The sequence below is a fragment of the Capra hircus genome, chromosome 11, assembly GCF_001704415.2.
Source record: "Capra hircus breed San Clemente chromosome 11, ASM170441v1, whole genome shotgun sequence".
NCBI classification, from domain to species: Eukaryota; Metazoa; Chordata; class Mammalia; order Artiodactyla; family Bovidae; genus Capra; species Capra hircus.
Window position 1 is genome coordinate 48,122,908 of NC_030818.1, and position 18,136 is coordinate 48,141,043.

At 45.6% G+C, this 18,136-nt stretch overlaps 1 protein-coding gene across 4 annotated transcripts in view; it reads left to right on the forward strand.

Moving 5' to 3' along the window:
• Positions 730-18,136, forward strand: part of REEP1 (receptor accessory protein 1) — a 136,620-nt gene continuing 119,213 nt past the window's right edge. For 3 of the 4 annotated variants that reach the window (XM_018055360.1, XM_018055361.1, XM_018055362.1), the window contains exon 1: positions 730-861. In XM_018055360.1, the coding sequence (XP_017910849.1) occupies positions 830-861 (32 nt within the window). In that variant the 5' untranslated portion in view covers positions 730-829. The remainder of the gene's footprint in view (positions 862-18,136) is intronic. The other variant, XM_018055363.1, reaches the window with a different exon arrangement.

The window sequence follows — 18,136 nt, forward strand, 5'->3', positions numbered from 1 at the left end:
CTTCTCTCTTCCTCCGGGTCACTTGGAGCCACTTCGACACAGAGACGCTGGAGCAGCCTCCAGGAAAGGCTGTCCTTAGGAAATAACCCTTATCTGAGCCTTGAAGAAGGCGACATGGCATGGACTGTATAAACGGGGGAGAGGGGACAACGTGGTCTAAGTCCAAAATGCCTGCAGTAAAAAGGCCCAGAGCGGGGATCTGGGCCATGGTGGTAGCTGTGAGTTTGTAGGCAGAGACCAGATTTTGTAGGAACTCTTCAGCATTTTAACCACGGGAGACACAGGCCCAGATTTGTTTCTTAGGCAGATAACGCCTTGCGGGGGGACAACTGGAGCAGTCAGATGTGGCTAAGCCCTTTACGAGGCCAGCGCAGTATCCGGACGAGGGATGACTGTATTCCAATCAGAACAGGTGGACACAGATTCCCAAAGTCCACGCCTCAGTTTATCCCCCGGAGCACAGAGGGTGGGGCGGCCCCGGGGTCTCTGTCCTGCCCATTAGGCCACCGCAGGATCCCCTTGTGAACGGCGGGGGCACCGGGGCGCGCTGAGGAACCGCCCGAATGTGGCCGGGGGACCCGGGGCCAGCGGGGCGGGGCGGGTCCCTCGGGAGCCCGAGCCGCTCGCCGCCCAATCGCCGCGGGCCCGCGGTGCCCCGGGGGGCTGGGGCCGCCGCCGGAACGTGCCGCGACTGCGCCGACGCGCGAGCGGCAGGCAGGGCGGCGGGCGCGTTCAGTCTGGCGGCGGCGGCCGTGCGCGGACGGACGTGCCCGGAGCGCCGCAGCCGAGCCGCCCCGCGTCGCCGAGCTGCGCCCGCCCGGCCCCCGCCATGGTGGCATGGATCATCTCCAGGCTGGTGGTGTAAGTGGCCTCCTTCCCCGCGTCCCTTCCTTCCTTCCTTTCCCTCCTTCGCCGCCGCCGGCCCCAGGGGCTGCGCGCGCCCCTGCAGAACGCCGGCCCGGGTGGCTCCGGCTATTAATACCCGGCGGCCGCTAAATTTAGCAGGTACAGTAGCTGCCGAGGTCGCTGGCGATCGGGCGGCGCAGGACGCGGCTGCTGCCCTGCGGGGCAGGGCCCGGGGCGCGGGGGACCGGCGGGTGGGGCCGCTAGGGCTGGGGCGCACGGGGCTGCGCCGGGGGCCGCGTGTCGCCGCGCCCGGCCGCTTTGTTCCCCCGCTTGATGCGCTTGGTAGAGGCCCCGAGTGGGCGCGCCACGGGGACACGCGTCCCTCTCCTTGGGGGAGAAACGCTGGCCTGCGATCGCCCAGCCGCTACGCTTTTGTCGGGTGAAATCGACAGCAGAGCCTGGGCGCTGCCTGGAGGGGTAGTCGCGGAGAAGGGCAGAGAGGCAGAGGCGGGGCTCCCCAGGGGGTTGAAAAAGACTCCTTTTTAGGGTTCTCAAATTGACAGCGGCCAAGGGAAGTGGGACGGAGAAGGACACCTCTGAATCTCGCGTCCCCTTGTCTGGGTCCTTTGGCGGGGGGTTTGAAGGAGAAAGATAGACAGGTATCTCCGGGAAATTTCCAAGTGACAGACGGCCACCCTGACGGTGGCGATGACACCTCCCCGGCCTTGCAGGAGAGCGCAGAGTCATCCGGGGTGAGGCCTGCGTGAAGTCATCGCGGGTGGGCGTGGGGGGCGTTTTCTGCTCTGACAAGCCCCAGAGCTTACTAGACCTTTGAAGAGTTCCTTCTCTCGTGGATTTGCTCTCCTTTGGAGGTAGATATAACCATCTATTCGAGTTCCTCCCCTTCGTTGACCAGCCTCTCCTGAGTCAGATTTGCCACCTGCTCGAGGAACCTGGGTGAAATTGGTCTGGGAAGAGGGGCCAGGTGGTGCGATTCCGGTTTTTTCTTTGTCTGAGAAAGAGGGGCTCCCGACTCTGGTTGATTCTGCACCATCACCCTCCACGTTTGGAAACACCTCCCATCTCCTACCCTTCTTTCCTGCTTTTCAGAGAAGCCGGTCGGGGCCGCTTTCGGAAGCAGTACGCAGTACTCGGCATTGTCTCCCGGCCACCGTTCTGGGCTTTCCTCCCAAAGCCAGTGCGTGTGCCTTTCAGCCCCCCAAGCTGTTCATTCCTTGCGGGCCTGTCCGCAGCTGTTGCCGCCTGCTGGGGGTTTGTGCTGTACCTAGAGGTGGCATGTTAAATATTTAGAAGATTTCTGCGGGTAGGGCTGGCATGAATAACCCAGGGAAGTGGCTGGCACGGTGGCTGGCCCCACCTCATGCCCGATCAAGGCCTGTCTTGCCTTCTGGGTGTTTTTTTTTTTTTTTCCTTCTGAAGTAGTGCTGTGATTGTCATATTTTCAAGTGGCTTCTGGGGGGACGTCAGGGTGGGGCCAGAGAGTTGAGTTGGCCAGGCTGGAGGGCTCACTCCCCATAGGTCCTGCTGGGCTGGGGCTGGAACACTGAGGAGCCAGGCTTTCTGGGGTCCATGTGTCATAAGTGGTCCGTGTGACCATCTTTAATTTTATTAGCACCCTCAGCCTCTATATGAGGTCCCTGAGAGGAGCGGAGAAGAGAAGCATAGGTTTGGGTGGGGTCTTAGGGACTTGCTGTTATTTTCAAAAATAACCACACTTCCCAGAAGTGAACAGTTTCATTTCAGAGAATGTTTTGTTTATTTATTTATTTTTAATTGAAGGATAATTGCTTTGCAGTGTTATGTTGGTTTCTGCTGTGCAACAACATGAATCAGCCATAAGTGTACAAATATCCTCTCCCTCTGGAGCCTCCCTACCCCCTCCCTTCCACACCTCTGGGTCACCACTGAGTACTGGCCTGAGCTCCCTGTGTAATACGGCAGCTTCCCACCAGCTATTTTACATATGTGTGCTTAATCGCTTAGTCATGTCCAACTCTTTGCAACCCCATGCACAGTAGCCCGCCAGGCTTCTCGGTCCATGTGGATTCTCCAGGCAAGAATGCTGGAGTGGGTTGTCGTGCCCTCCTCCAGGGGATCTTCTCAACCCAGGGATGGAACCCAGGTCTCCTGCATTGTAGATTCTTTATCGTCTGAGCCACAGTAATGTATATATATATCCATTCTAGTCTCTCAATTTGCCCCACCCTCTCCTTCCCCAGCTGTTAAATGACCATGAGAACTGCTCCTTCGCCCAGGGCCCTCTACTCCAAGGGAGAGTTTTTGGAATTTGGCGTTGTTATTCCCACTGTCAACTCCAAAAGTTCAGAGATACCACCTATCCTTCCAGCCGCTAATTCTACAGAAACCCAACATGTGTCAGTTGTGAATTGTTAAAACCATTTTAATAAGCAGTACCTGTTTTGTATAAAAATACCTATTCATTATAGGAAAATTAGAAAACATAGACCATATAGACTATAAATCATCTGCATGGCTACCATCTGTGTGTGTGTGCTAAGTCACTTCAATTGTGTCTGACTCTTTTCTGCCCCAAGGACTGTAGCTCATCAGGCTCCTCTCTCCATGGGATTCTCCAGGCAAGAATACTGGAGTGAGTTGCCATGCCCTCCTCCAGGGGATCTTCTCTACCCACCCATTAAATCCACCTGTCTTGTCTCCTGAATTGGCAGGCAGGTTCTTTACTGCTAGCGCCACTTGGGAAGCCCAGCTAATAATAATTTTAAGAGGAGTATTTGTCAAGATGTGTTTTCCTAGGCACATACGCACATATGTTTGTATTTACCATTCAAGGAGATTATTGATTCAGCCCACATTTCCACACACCCCTTAGCAAAGAGTAGAAATCCCATGTTTGGAGGCAGAAAACCCTTGATTCAAAACCCAGTTCTGCCTCTTGCCAACGTCCCAATTCACAGCTCAGATCCAAGGAGATACTAGTTCACAAGCACTAGTTGAACTCATGTTACTGTTGCAGAGATTTCAATGACCTTTGACTAATAAATTGTCAGGGACCACTGAAAGCATTCAGTCAACGAGAATCCCCTCCTTCTGTCCTCCAAGCAAGGGTGTACAAATTCTGGAAGGAGCTTTCAGATGTTATTCCTACAGATTTCAAACTGGCTGCCCTGGTGGCCACCTAGCATTAGTGGGTTGGCTCTGGGCTTGCAGCCCTGATTCCTTTTCTTTGTTTTATATATTGGGGTTCTAGAGCAAATGTAATTTGGAAACTTTGTGGGTTTTACTTCTGATAAAAACTGCTGAACCAGTCCTTTCCTCATCTGTAAAACTCTTAGTGGAGTGTGCCTTGCCTCAGGGCAGGAGGTGAGCTGGAGAAAGACACAGGCACTGGATTTTGGGGTCAGTGCCTTTTCCACCTTTGCCAGCCCTTGACCTAAAATGATGTCTTTCAAGCTTTCAAGACTTCTAGTATGAAGTCCTATGATTTTGTCCACAAGTCCCTTTTTCTGTAAGCAATCTTTTCATGATTTGGTAAGCCTCTGTCACATCAAAGAATGTGTAAGGAAGACCTAACGCTGTGTTCTGAGAATGGGGAGGGAGTATCTTCCTTCCAACCGGAGGCATCAAGACAAGCTGATGGAGTCTGGGGACAGCCAGCTGTGTTTGTGGCTGTCTGTGTTGCCATGGACTGTGAGCATTTGGAGGGCAGTGGTGGTGGCTTTTCTTCCTCTCCCACCTCTTGCCCCCTCCCAAGGCTCTTTTGTGAAGTCCCTGGTACTCTGTGCCCTCAGTAAATGTTGGTTGTGTTGAATGAGGTCAGAGGCCCTGGGGTAAGCCAGGGAGCTGGTCAGGGTTATTCTCTGGGGACGGAGGTTAGTGGGCATTGGCACAGGCTTGTGTCCAATGGGCGAAGCTCTTGGAACGGGAACCGATTTGAGATCCTTCTCTCTTGCCAGCTGTCTTCCTCTTAAGTCCCTTCACTTAGCTGGGAAGAATTAAGGAAGAAACAGTGCAGTAGCCAGGTAGCCCTTAGGGCTTCCTTGATGGCTCAGTGGTAAAGAATCCTCCTGCAGTGCAGGAGATACAGGCTCCACTCCTGGGTCGCGAAGATCCCCTGAGGAGAAAACGGCAACCCGCTCCAGTATTCTTGCCTGGAAAATCCCATCGACAGAGGAGCCTGGTGGGCTACAGTCTGTGGGGTCACAAAGAGCCAGACATGACTTAGCAACTAAATAGCAACAACAACAAAGCTGGCTTTGTTAAAACCTGGTTGATAACTGCAGGGACCGAGGAAGCTCATTTAGGCCTGGGCTGCTTGCCTTCTTTAAAATACTTTGTTTTCTTTCCAAACCACTCAAGGCCTAGGTGTGAAAGAATTTCTAACTGTGGAGGGTAAATTCATGTGCACTGGGGGGAGTTTGGGGCACACAGAGCGTCCTCTGTGCTTCTTGGGAGAATGCGCTGTCTTGAAGCATTTATTCTGAGGAGCAGGTGTTGCCTCATTGTCTCTGGACAGAATTTTTTTGATATTTATTTATATATTTGATTACCTGGTCTCAGTTGTGGCATGTGGAATCTTTACTTCAGCATGTGGGATCTAGTTTCCTGACCAGGGATCAAACCTGGGCCCCCTGCATTGGGAGCTCAGAGTCTTAGCCACTGGACCACTAAGAAAGTCCCTGGACAGAATTTAGTCTGAGACCCAGGCTGTTGGCTAAATGGATCCAGAGCTTCCCACCACTTAACTGGGTTGTTGTGGTTTAGTCACTAAGTTGTGTCTGACTCTTGTGACTCCATGGACTGTAGCCCGCCAGGCTCCTCTGTCCATGGGATTTTCTAGGCAGGAATACTGGAGTGGGTTGCCATTTTCTACTCTAGGGGATCTTTCTGACCCAGGGATTGAACCCTAGTCTCCTGCATTGGCAGACAGATTCTTTACCACTGAGCCACCAAGGAAGCCACTTACTAGGATAGTAGACCAAAACTCCAACTCACTGCTTGGGGAAAAAGAGAGTCCTAATTCACCAATAATTTTAAATAACCAATAGCTATGCCGAAAAATGGGCTTCGCTGGTAGCCCAGCTGATAAGGAATCCACCTACAATGCAGAAGACCCTGGTTCAATTCCTGGGTCGGGAAGATCCCCCAGAGAAGGGTTAGGCTACCCACTGCAGTATTCTTGGGCTTCCCTATTGGCTCAGATGGTAAAGAATCCACCTGCAATGCGGGAGACCTGGGTTCGATCCCTGGGTTCGGAAGATGCCCTGGAGAAGGGCGTGGCAATCCACTCCAGTATTCTTTCCTGGAGAAACCCCATGGACAGAGGAGCCTGGTGGGCTACAGTCCATGGGGTCACAAAGAGTCGGACATGACTGAGCGACAAGCACACGCTCACGTGCCGAAAAATGCCACCTTTCCACATTGCACATCTTTAAAAAATGTTAGTTTTTAGAAAGTGAAAATCTAATGTTTGAAACAGAGTCTTGGATTAATAGCTGAAGATCTAGCTGAGTCCTAGGGTTGGGATTTGGAGTGTGGAATCTGTGTGCTCTGGGTCAGGGATAGACATGTAGGGGAGTCTGGAAGGAATGTGGGTTGTCCTTGGGATATTCCCCAACTATTGCAACACAAATGGAAAAAAGAAAAAACCATACACTCTTAAATATAAGCTTGCTTTGCTTTGAGGCCTGCTCTGAAAAGTGGAATGCAGAAATGTGATCCTGTTAATGGAGGGTTCAGGTGGGTTAATGATTTTGCTCCTGGCACTGGGTGTGGTACAGGGTAGGAGCCTGAACGTTTCAGTTGTATTGTTGAGAGGAAGGATGCCAGGTTCTAGTCCACGTGCTGATCTGACCTGCCAGCAGGGTCCTGAGGGCAACTCATACCCACGCTAGGGCCCTGCTTCCGGCCTGTTTAGTAGCCAAGTCATGTCTGACTCTGTGCGACCCCATGACTGTAGTCCACCAGGCTCCTCTGTCCATGGGATTCTCCAGGCAAGAATACTGGAGTGGGTTGCCATGCCCTTCTCCAGCTCCCGGTCTATGAGACAAGATTTTTAACCAGCATCATTCTTGGTGACATTCCAAGAGCCATTGCTCCTCTGGGCCCCTTCCTTTTCTCCAGATCCCCCAGCTGGCCCATATGCACCATGTTTGTTTATAAACGGGGCAAGTATCCGCAAGGAAGTGAAAAATATCAGCTTAGATGTGCTGCTGTTCTGTTGCCCTGATTTTTGTTTGTTAATCCTGCCTGCCTGCTGGGAAGTAGCTTTTGTGCCCTTCTTCCTGCTGGGTCTTAATTTGAAGGGTAGCTGACAAGTGACGGTCTCACCAAGCTAGTAATGGCTCAGTCCTCCCCTTCCTCTTAAAGCGAGCTGTCCTCTTTGGGGTATATATTATCTGCAGGGAAAATGAGCCCTGCAAAGAATGAGAGAAGGGAGGATCAGACCCTTAAGTAGCCACCTGGAAAGATTGTTATTTTGTATTGTGTATGTGTGTGTGTGTGAGTGTGTGTTGTCCAAGGGATTTCAAGAGGGTGGGAGGTGGGGTAGACTTGACTGTGCGATAGCCTTTGGAAGTTTTAAAAAATATTTTTTTTTGTTTGTTTATTTGGCAGTGCCAGGTCTTAGCTTCAGCCTAGTGGGATCTAGTTCCCCAACCAGGGATTGAACCCGGGTCCCCTGCATTGGGAGCACAGAGTTTTAGCCTCTGGACCACCAGGGAAGTCCCTGGCATCTTTGGAATTTTATTGCCAACAAAGAGCCATGCACATGCCCAACTGGTGACCAGGATTCTTGGTGTCTGTGGAAATTTTTCCAAGAACCAACAAGCGTTAAGAGAGTTTGCATTTGGGCCAAGAGAATATTTTCCTCTCACTTCTGGGCCTTGGGAAGGCCCTGATGGATTGGAAGTTGGATAGTTACATACATATGGTTTGTTCTGAAATTTCAGATCTCACCCATCTTCACACAGAAGTGCATTGCTTTCCCTTTGGTTCATTTCAGTTTCCCTGGGGCCCTTTCCTTTGATTTATAGAGAAAAAGTAAATATAAAGAACCAAGTATCTGGTACACAGTAGGGGTGTCTGAAAGAATTTGGACAGGTTACCTGGTATTATAATTCTCAAGCATGGTATGCATACCTCAACCAGGATGGCCGGTGGGTTTCATCTCTTATGATTGACAGGAGGTTGCCTGGGACCAGTCTTGAGATGGGGTATAAACCTGAGTTGGGCTCACTGGTGAAGGAGACCAATAAGGATTCATGTAGGGAAGATGGTAATAGAGCATACAGATTAGTCCAGTATTTGCTCTTCCAAACTTGGCCTGTTCCCCATCACAGAAGGTCCATCCCACTGTTCCCTAAATTAGTGAACAGAGAGCCACATCCTTTATCTGACTCGACGTCCCCTCCTCATGCCCTGTCTCCACCAGGCTTTGTCAATTACGTGGCAGTACGACACCGCGGGTGCCTCCTTGGTGCCAGCGCAGGGAGCTGTCCAGCCAGGGGCTCTGTAGTCTGCCTCTGTCCTCTCCGGGTGATCACGCAGATGCCGTGCTTTCCTTTGCCTTTCATCAGCCTCAGCTCAGTTACATTCTCCCTTGGCTTTTCTCATGTACTTGTACACATATCCTTTCCACTTCCTTTAGGGATGTGGATGGTACTTTGGGCTTCAAAATATGTTTCCCTTTCCCACTTGGTAACATACCCCATCCTACCTGCCTCTACTCCACTCCACTGTGGATGTGGGCAGTGGCTCAGGCCTAGCTGCACATTTCCTTGGGCACAGAGATTGGTTCAGGGGTGGGTATGTGACCCGAATGGAACCCCTAGACCCTTCCCCAGGGTTTCTTGATTTGAAGCTGAGAGAGAATAGACTTGCCTGGGGGACCCAGAACTGGAAAGATGTGAAGGTGGGACTGCTGGTGGCTACCCAGCACAAGAAGAATGTGTAGACCGAAGGGGTAATAATGGCAAAGCAGAGGTAAATAGGGATGAGATGCAGGAATAGAAAGCAGGAAGCTGGCACCAGAGTCTTGATTCTGGTTTCTCAGGCTCTGGTTCCTGCAGCTCCTCTTTTGATTCCTTAATCTATCCCACATCCTACAATGAAGGCCTTGAATAGTGCTTGTAGTTTTTTTGGCTGTGCCTTCCAGCATGTGAGATCTCAGTTTCTTGACCAGGAATCGAACCTGCATTCCCTGCATTGGGAACTCAGAGTGTTAACCACTGGACCACCAGGGAAGTCCCAAATAGTGCTGTGTGAATTAAACATATATTGTAGTGGTAAGGATGGACTGGGTTATGCTGCAGCAACACCCCTTACATCCCAGTGGCTAGAGACAGCAAAGATTAATTTCCTGTTTTATAAAAGCTGCCTATTCACTGTGGGTTGGCAGAGGCACTCTGCTCATGGTCATCACCAGAGGCTCAGGCTGACTGAGTAGTTTCTGACTCCAGGTGCTATTATCACAACATAAGGCACCAGGATTCACTGGAGTATGGGAAGAAAATGGAGAGTCATGTACCAGCTCTTAAGCGCCTCTAACCAGAAGTAACATGTCATTTCTGCTCCCATTTCATTGGCCAAAGAAGATCGTATGACCAAGCCTGAATTCAACTGGGTGGAGACTTCCAATCTCACGAAATATCTGTAATTAGCCCCAGTGACCACCATATATGTTGAATGAATGAATCCTCACCAGCTTTGCAAACCTCTACATGGCCTTTTTTTGTTGAAGTTGGGGTGAGATGGGATTCTTTTTTTTTTTTTTCTTTATTGCTACCAGGACAGTGTTAACATACTCCTTTACCTCTTCACAGTAGAAAAATCTTTCTCTCTCCTTCTGACCTATTTTCTTTATCCTGTTGGATGGTTTTAAAAGGAGGTTTGGGGACTTCCCTAGCAGTCCGGTGGTTAAGACTCCATGCTTCCACTGCAAAGGGCACAGGTTTGTTCCTGGTTTTGGAACTAAGATCCCATGTATGGCACAATGTGGCCAAAGAAAAACTTATATATATATAAACAAGAACCTACTGTATAGCATAGAAACTATATTCAGTATCCAGTAATAAACCATAATGGAAAAGAATATGAAAGAGAACACACACATACATATAACACACACACACACATATATTTGTATAACTGAATCACTTTGCCATAGACCAGAAACTAACACATTATTATAAATCAACTATATTTCAATAGAGACTTCCTTGGTAGTCCAGTGGCTAAGACTCCATGCTCCTAAAGCAGGGACCTAGGTTTGATTCCTGGTCAAGGAACTAGATCCCACATGCCACAACTTAGAGTTTGCATGCCACAACTAAAGAGGTCCCACTATAACTAAAAGGTGCTGTGTGCCACAACTAAGACACTGTGCAGCCAAATAAATTAAAAAAAAAACAACTATACTTCAATAAATAAATATAGAGGAAAATATTTTTTCCTTTTTCAAAAATTATATATTCCTTTTTAAAAGTAATTTTTATTGGAGTATACTTTATTCAGGGAAAAGATTTCAAAAAATAAAATAAAAAAGATCATAGCTTTCCCCTACTGTTTAAAAACTGTCTAAAGATCTCCTGTCACACAGAGAATAAAATTCAGACTCCTTACCATTCTCAACAAGACTCAGCAAGGCCCAGCCCTTGCCCACTGCACTGACCTCACCTGGTACTGCTCCCCCATCGCTCACTCAGTTCCATCATCTTCATTATTCCTGGAGGGTGACAAGCTTGTCCCACCCAGAGGCCTTTGCACTTGCTGTGCCCTCTGCCCTGAACACCCTGGAGTGGGTGGGCCGTGGCCCTGAACACACTGCCCTGGATCACTCATGGTCCTTTCCCTTTTTTTATCACGTCTCTGCTTACATGTCACGTATTCAGGAGAGGCCTCTTTTGATCACCTTCTGCAAGATATCCCCCACCCACACCTCTGCTCTCGTCCCTCCTGGAAATTATGCTTTTAATTCTTTTCTCACTTGTTTCTGGTCTATCTCTCTACTAGGATATGATCTCCATGGTTTGTTTTGAGACTTTTTTCCTGTTTTATCTTGTAGCTGTTTTTTTAGTGTCTAGAGTGGTTCTAAGCTCATAGTAGGTGTTTAAAAAATATCCAGGGACTTTCGTGGTGGTCCAGTGGTTAAGACTCCTTGCTTCCACTGCAGAGGGGGCATGGGTTCAATCCCTAGTAGGGGAACTAAGATCCCATATGCCTCTATTTATAAATAAATAAGTAGATAAAAATATGAATGTTGACTTTGTATTCCCTCTGGGGTTAGAAGATCTTTTTTAAAAACATTTTATGATGACTAGGTCCTCTTGATGTGTTGTCATGCCCTGTCCACCATCTGCACGCCCCACAGAGGAGCTCCTGTCCCTGAGATTTGTGATCAGAATAAGTGATGGCAAAGTGTAACTGTATAAATCAGATTGGAACTTGAACCCACAGTCTTTTAATTGAGACTATACCTCGTCTCAGGAATTAATGAAGCTCAAGTTCTTGATATCTTATCACGGAAAGAATTTAGTGAGAGACAAAGTGATCGGTAAGAAGTGGATTTATTTAGAGAGCAACACCCCCACAGACTCAATGTGGGCCATCCCAGGAGGTAAGAGCAGCTAGAAGATCCTTTTTTAAACCTAGGTTTGTGGAACCCAGATTCGTGACCATGACACATAGCTTAACCTCTCTAAGCCTCAGTTTCCTCATCTGTTAAGTGAAAGATTTGACTTCTGCCTCTGGCAATATAGAAAAACTATATAGCCTGAAACTCCTCCCATAAGAAAATGGAATGAAACATTTTTCTAAAACTTTTGGATGATATCTAAGTGATCCCCTAAAAACATAGCCAAACTTTTAAGTAAGTAAGAAATTTGCCAAGAGGCAGGACACAGAGAATTGTTTTGCTGGGCTGCACAACAGACTACCCTGAGATTTAGCTTCAAACAGCAGCCATTTTGTTATCATCTCCTCTGGCTCTGTGTTCAGGAATTTGGGCAGGACACGAACCACAAAACTCGTTTCTACCCCGTGGTATCTGGGTCTCAAATGGGATGATGCAAATAGTAACAAGTGGCAGACTAGCCATCTCTCACTTTCCATGTGTTGCAAGACCTGTCCGCTTGGTCTTTTTATGTGATTTCTCCAGCATGGAGGCCTTGGAATAGTCAAGTTTCTTACATGGTAGCTCAGAGCTGTGAAGAAGGCAATGGCACCCCACTCCAGTACTCTTACCTGGAAAATCCCATGGAGGGAGGAGCCTGGAAGGCTGCAGTCCATGGGGTCGCTGAGGGTCGGACACAACTGAGCGACTTCACTTTCACTTTTCCCTTTCATGCATTGGAGAAGGAAATGGCAACCCACTCCAGTGTTCTTGCCTGGAGAATCCCAGGGATGGGGGAGCCTGGTGGGCTATCATCTATGGGGTCGCACAGAGTCGGACACAACTGAAGCGACTTAGCAGCAGCAGCAGCAGCTCAGAGCTGCAAAAGTGAGTGTCCAAGAGGGACTTCCCTAGTAGTCCAGTTGTTAAGAGGTTGGCTGGTCTTGGTGCAGTACAATGTGGGTTCGATCCCTGGTAGGGGAATTAAGATCCCACTTTCCATGGAGCAACTAAGCCTGCATGTTGCAACTACTGAGCCCACAACAACTGAGCCTGCACACTGTAAAGCTCGTGTTTCACAGCTAGAGAGTCCCTGCACCATAATGAAAGATCCCACATGATCCCACATGATACTGTCATACGAGATCTTTCCTTGTGGCTTGCAGACTTTCTAGTTGTGCCACCTGGGTTCAACTGCTCCACCTCATTGGGGTCTTAATTCCCCCACCAGGGATCAAATCTTTGTCCCCTGCCTTGCAAGGTGAATTCTTAACCACTGGACCATCAAGGAAGCCTCCTGCAAAACTTTTCATCAGCTGGTTTCAGAAGTCCCAGGACAATATTTCAGCTGCATTCTATTGGCCAAACAAGTTGCTAAAGCCATCCTAGATTTGAAGAGAGAGAGTTTAGACTCTCCCTCTCCATAGGATGGGGAGAAGTAATTTGCAGCTATCTTTAATATACCATCCTGGAGGACTGGCCTAACTTGATTTTAGTATCTCAGTAGAGAAAAGAGGGGCCTTGAGTCTGTGGGGGTAATAAGTCAGAGCTGAACGTTGCATACAGCTCAGACTTGAAGGGCATTTTGCAGCCTAGTCCTGAGTGAAAGCATAGACCCACTGGCACAGGAAGATGGCAGTGAAGTTTGTCTATCTTGCCCAGCGTTCTTGGTAGGGGGAAACTCTCCCTTGGGAATTTGAAGCTTTCTATGGCCCTGTCCTTATATGGATTTAGGGTTTAAATGAACACATTCTGCATGGTCTCTGTACCCTTAGCTGAGAGATTAACATAAACATTGGTTCTAGAACAGCATCACTCCTGCAGCATCTGATAGAAATTAATCCAGCCTCTTCCCTGGTGGCTCAGATGGTGAAGAATCTGTCTGCAATGTGGGAGAACGGGGTTCGATCCCTGGGTCGGGAAGATCCCCTGGAGAAGGAAATGGCAACCCACTCCAGTATTCTTGCCTGGAGAATTCCATGGACAGGGGAGTCTGGCAGGCTATAGTCCATTGGGTCGCAAAGAGTTGGGCACAACCGAGCACAAGGACAATGGAAACAAAATTCAGCCCACCAAACTGCTGGTTCTGTTGCCGCCAAGCTGAGGGGAGTTAAGAATAGCCTAAAAAGGGACTTCCCTGTCCATCCAGTGGTTAAGACTTCACCTTCCAATGCAGGGGGTGTGGATTCCATACCTGTTTGGGGAACTAAGATCCTACATGTCTTGGGTCCAAAAAAAAAAAAAAAAAGGTAAAACAGAAGCAGTATTATAACATTTAATAAAGACTTTTTAAATGGTCTACATTAAAAAAAAAAAAAAAGAATCTAAAAAAAGAATAGCCTAAAGAAAGAACACTCTGATGTTCTTACTTTGTGTCTATTTCCAGATTCTCCTTGATTTGTAAAAAGTAACTATTGAGTCAGTAGAAAAGATTACAAAGAAGTGGTTAGGATACACAGTAATGGATAATAAATGAATGCTCCTTTACTCCCCAACCAGTTTAAGAAATAGAACGTTACCTTCACTGTGTCAATATATCACTGTTTACAGACATTTGGGGTTTTCCTAGATTTTTGTTTTTCTGTTTTGCTTGTGAAAGGAAAGGATTTCTGCAGTGAACATTCTTGTGTGTGTTTCCTGGTGCATCGGTACACAAATTTCTTTAAGAATGAAATGGCTGACACATAGGGTGTATGTATCGTGATTTCACTAGGCCAAATAACATAAATTAAGTTTCCTAGATGTATGGGTCTCTTCCTGGGCTTTTTATCCTATTTCATTAATCAACTTGTCTGACCCTGCACTAGGATCACACTGTCTTCGATGCCGTAACTTTTACGAAAATTCTTGGTATCTGGCCTGGCAAGTCTCCACATTTTTTTGTTATAAATTGCTATCTGAAATGCTTTTCTCCAGCGAAATATATTACTTCAGTTGTGCCATGTCTTTACCATCTCTTGCTATTGTCACACTTGGGAATTTTTGCCAGTCTGGTGGGTACAGAATGGAATCTCATTATAGATTTTAATTTGCATTTCCCTGAATACTAATGAGGTTGAACATCTTTTCATATGTTTATTGCCCATTCATGTTCTCTTTTCTGTGAAGAGCCTGTTTAAGTCTTGCCAATTTTTCTCTTATCCTTATCCAACTGGTTTGTAGGAGTTCTTTAAATATTTTAGATGCTAATCCTCTGTCACTATGCATTACACGTGTTTTCTCCCAGTTTCTGGTTTATTTTTTCATTTTCTTTTCATCTTTTTAAATCTAGCTCTCATGGTGGTGTGTTTTGATAAGCAGAAGTTCTTAATATGATTGCGATGGATTTAGCAATTTTTTCATTTATAATTTATACTTTTTGTGTCCTAGGAAAACCTTACTTACCTGAAATCATGACGCTATTCTCCTTTATTGTTCCTAGCAAGCAGTTTAATAGTTTTGTCATTCACATTAATTTCTTAATCCATTTTGAGATGATTTTGGTATATGATGTGGAATAGGACTAGAGGGGTCTTTTTTTCTATAAAGAAAACCAATTGTCATAGCTCCACTTACTATAAAGTGTGTCCTGTCTCTTTACATCTGTGATTTCCAGCCTGTCATAAAGTAAGTTTCCATGATGTGTAAGTCTATTCTGGGCTCTTTATTCTGTTCTTTTGAGCAGTTTGTCTGGCCCTGTTCCCATACCACTGTTTTCATTACCATAATTTTATGAAAATTCTTGGAATCTGTGCTGGCAAGTCCCTCCCACCTTCAAAAGTGCCTTAGCCCTTTCTCTTCCATATACATGTTTTGAATTATCTTAAAATTATATGTTACAACACAGATGCATACACACAGAGACATACATATACTCACTCAAAAATCTTTTGGGGGTTTGATTGTAGTAACATTGATATTCTTGAGGTATTGAGTGTTCCAATCCATAAACATGGTCTCTATCTATGTTTATGGTCTTTAATGATTTTCAATATAATTTTTAATGTAAATATCTTATGTATCATTTTTTAGATTTATTCCCAGTTACTTGATGTTTGTTGATGCCTGTGTATTTGGTATCTTATTAAAATTTTCATCTTCCAGTTGTTTGTTAGACTGCATCCTTGTCAAACTGTAGATCTTTTGGGCTTTCTAGATAGAGTCATGACATCTGAGAAGAGCACAGTGTTGTGTCTGTCCAGTAATCATCCCCCTTTATCCCTACCCCTCACTATCCTGGTTAATATCTCTAGTGCAAGATGAAAACCAGTGATGAAGGCAAACCTTCTTGTCTTGTTCCTGATTTAAAGAGGAATGCTTCAGCATTTCCCCATGAAGTACTGTGCTTGCCATAGGGTTTTCAGAGAACTTTGAAAAGAAAACTTTAAAGAAACTTTTAAAGAAAACTTTAAAGAAGCTTTAAATGGTAAAGAAAACTTTATCGTTGTAAGTTTTGTTTTCATCCTAGTTTGCTGAGAGTTTTTTATTGAATGATATGGTATTTTATCTGATTCTTCCTTGGAGATAATAATGATTTTTTTTGGCCTTTCATTTGTTAAGTGGCAAATTGTATTAGTTTTACCTTTAATGAATTTTGCCTTCTTGGATAAAGGCAATTTAGTTATAAAGTTATTTTTCTTTTTTGTTGTTAGGACAACCTGAGATTCAACTTATTAATATTTAGTTTTTCTTTTTAAAATTCTATTTATGAGTTATATTAGCTGTTCTGTCTTGCCTGGTTTGGTTAAAAAGATTATGCTAGCCTTATAAACCAAGTGGAGGGCAGATATATCCTCCTTTTTATACTCTGGAATAATTTGTGTAAGATTGGATTTCTTTCTTGTGTGTAAAATAAGTGACCTTACCAGAAAAATTATCAGGGCCAGGTATATTATTCTGTGGGAAAAACTTAACATATCTGTTTGATTTCTTTGATGATTTTTGATTTTCTCTATTTTCCTGAGTGAATGTCAGTTTAGAGTTCATTCATTTTACTAATTTTTCAAATTTATTGATAGTTAACATTGCTTCTGTCCCCCACTCCTTTTTGCTTTTTTTTTTTTTTAGCAATATTTATGATTGAGATTAATGTCACTACTTCAATAAGCAAATTACCCCATTGAGGGAAAAAAGGGAATTAAAAAAATTTTTTTCTAATCTAGCTCTCATTAGCTATATGGTAGGTGTTCTTACTGTCTTCCATATCTCTTCATTTCTTATTTCTCTTTTGTCTTTACTACTTCAAAAAAATTATTTGTTTATTTGGCTGCTTCAGGTCTTAGTTGCTGATCTTACTTGTGTCATGAGAAATCCTTTCTTGTGGCCCATGGGCTTAGTTGCTCTACAGCAGGTAGGATCTTAGTTCCCCTACCAGGGATTGAATCCTATGTCCCCTGCATTGCAAGGTGGATTCTTAACTACTGGACTACCAGGGAAGTCCCTCCTCTGCTTATGAATAATTTTCTCCACATCTGTCTCTAAATAGCTGCTTATTTCTATTTGGTCATACTTTATGGCCTCTGTTCCCTCCACATATTTTAAGATTTTTTAAAATTTATTTAATCATTTGTTTAGTTTTGGCTGTGTAGAGTCTCGGTTGCTCTGCGGGCTTTTTTCTAGTTGGGTTGAGTTGGGGCTCTTTTCTTGTTTCAGGGTGTGGGCATCTCATCGCCATGGCTTCTCTTGTTGTGGAGCACAGGCTCTAGGGTGCACAGTCTTCAGCAGCTGCAGCGCACGGCCTCAGGACTTGTGGCTTCTGCGCTCTGGAGCACAGGCTCAGCAGTTGTGGTGCACGGGCTCAGTTGCTCTGTTGCATGTGGGATCACACCCGTGTCTCCTGCTTTGGCAGGCAGATTCTTTGCCACTGAGCTGCCAGGGAAGCCCCCTTCCCCATATTTTAAATTCATGGATCTTTTATCCATGCATTATTTGTAATGTCACACATGAATCATTTAGAAACTAGTGATTTCACCAAGTTAAATGCAGATCTTCTAAATGTTGACAAATATACAATATCAAAAAATCACTTTCATTAATGTCATCATCAATCTCATCAGAAAAGTCTTTTAAGTGTTAGGACACTGTCAAGTTCATGGTAGGAGAGGAAAATTTTCAAAAATTCTAATCTTTGCTTGAAATATCAAATTTTATCATTGACAACAAACCGTATTTGTTTATCTTAAAGAAATGAACTCATTTCCTAAAACATGCTTGCCAGATGAATAACCATGGTTTGTTAGTCAATCAAGTAGCCATAGTGTTCCCTGAAAAATAGTGGATAATCAGCACATAACTCAATGATCCAAGGGCTTTCCTCATGACAGGGATCATATGTTGGTATGCAACAGTGCTTAATGCATACTTCCCATTTCATCACAAAATATTGAAAACAACTCTACTCCAAGGTCAAGATTTAATAAAATTGATGATTTCTGCTTCATCATCAATGACATTCTTAAATTAAACAGGCTTTTTTTTTTCCCTCCTACTGGGTCATGGTGAGGAATACAGTGACTACTGCTAAGGTTTCGTGCCATCGCCTTGATTCATGCAAAGGCCGCGGTTTTACCCTCTATTGTTTTTGCACCGTCAGTGCAAATTCAACACAGTGAAAAAGGCAGATGTCCTCGTATTATTATTAAAATATCTGACAGGGTCCCAGAAACCCCTGGAAAGGGTTTGGAGGTCTCCCAGAAGTCTGTG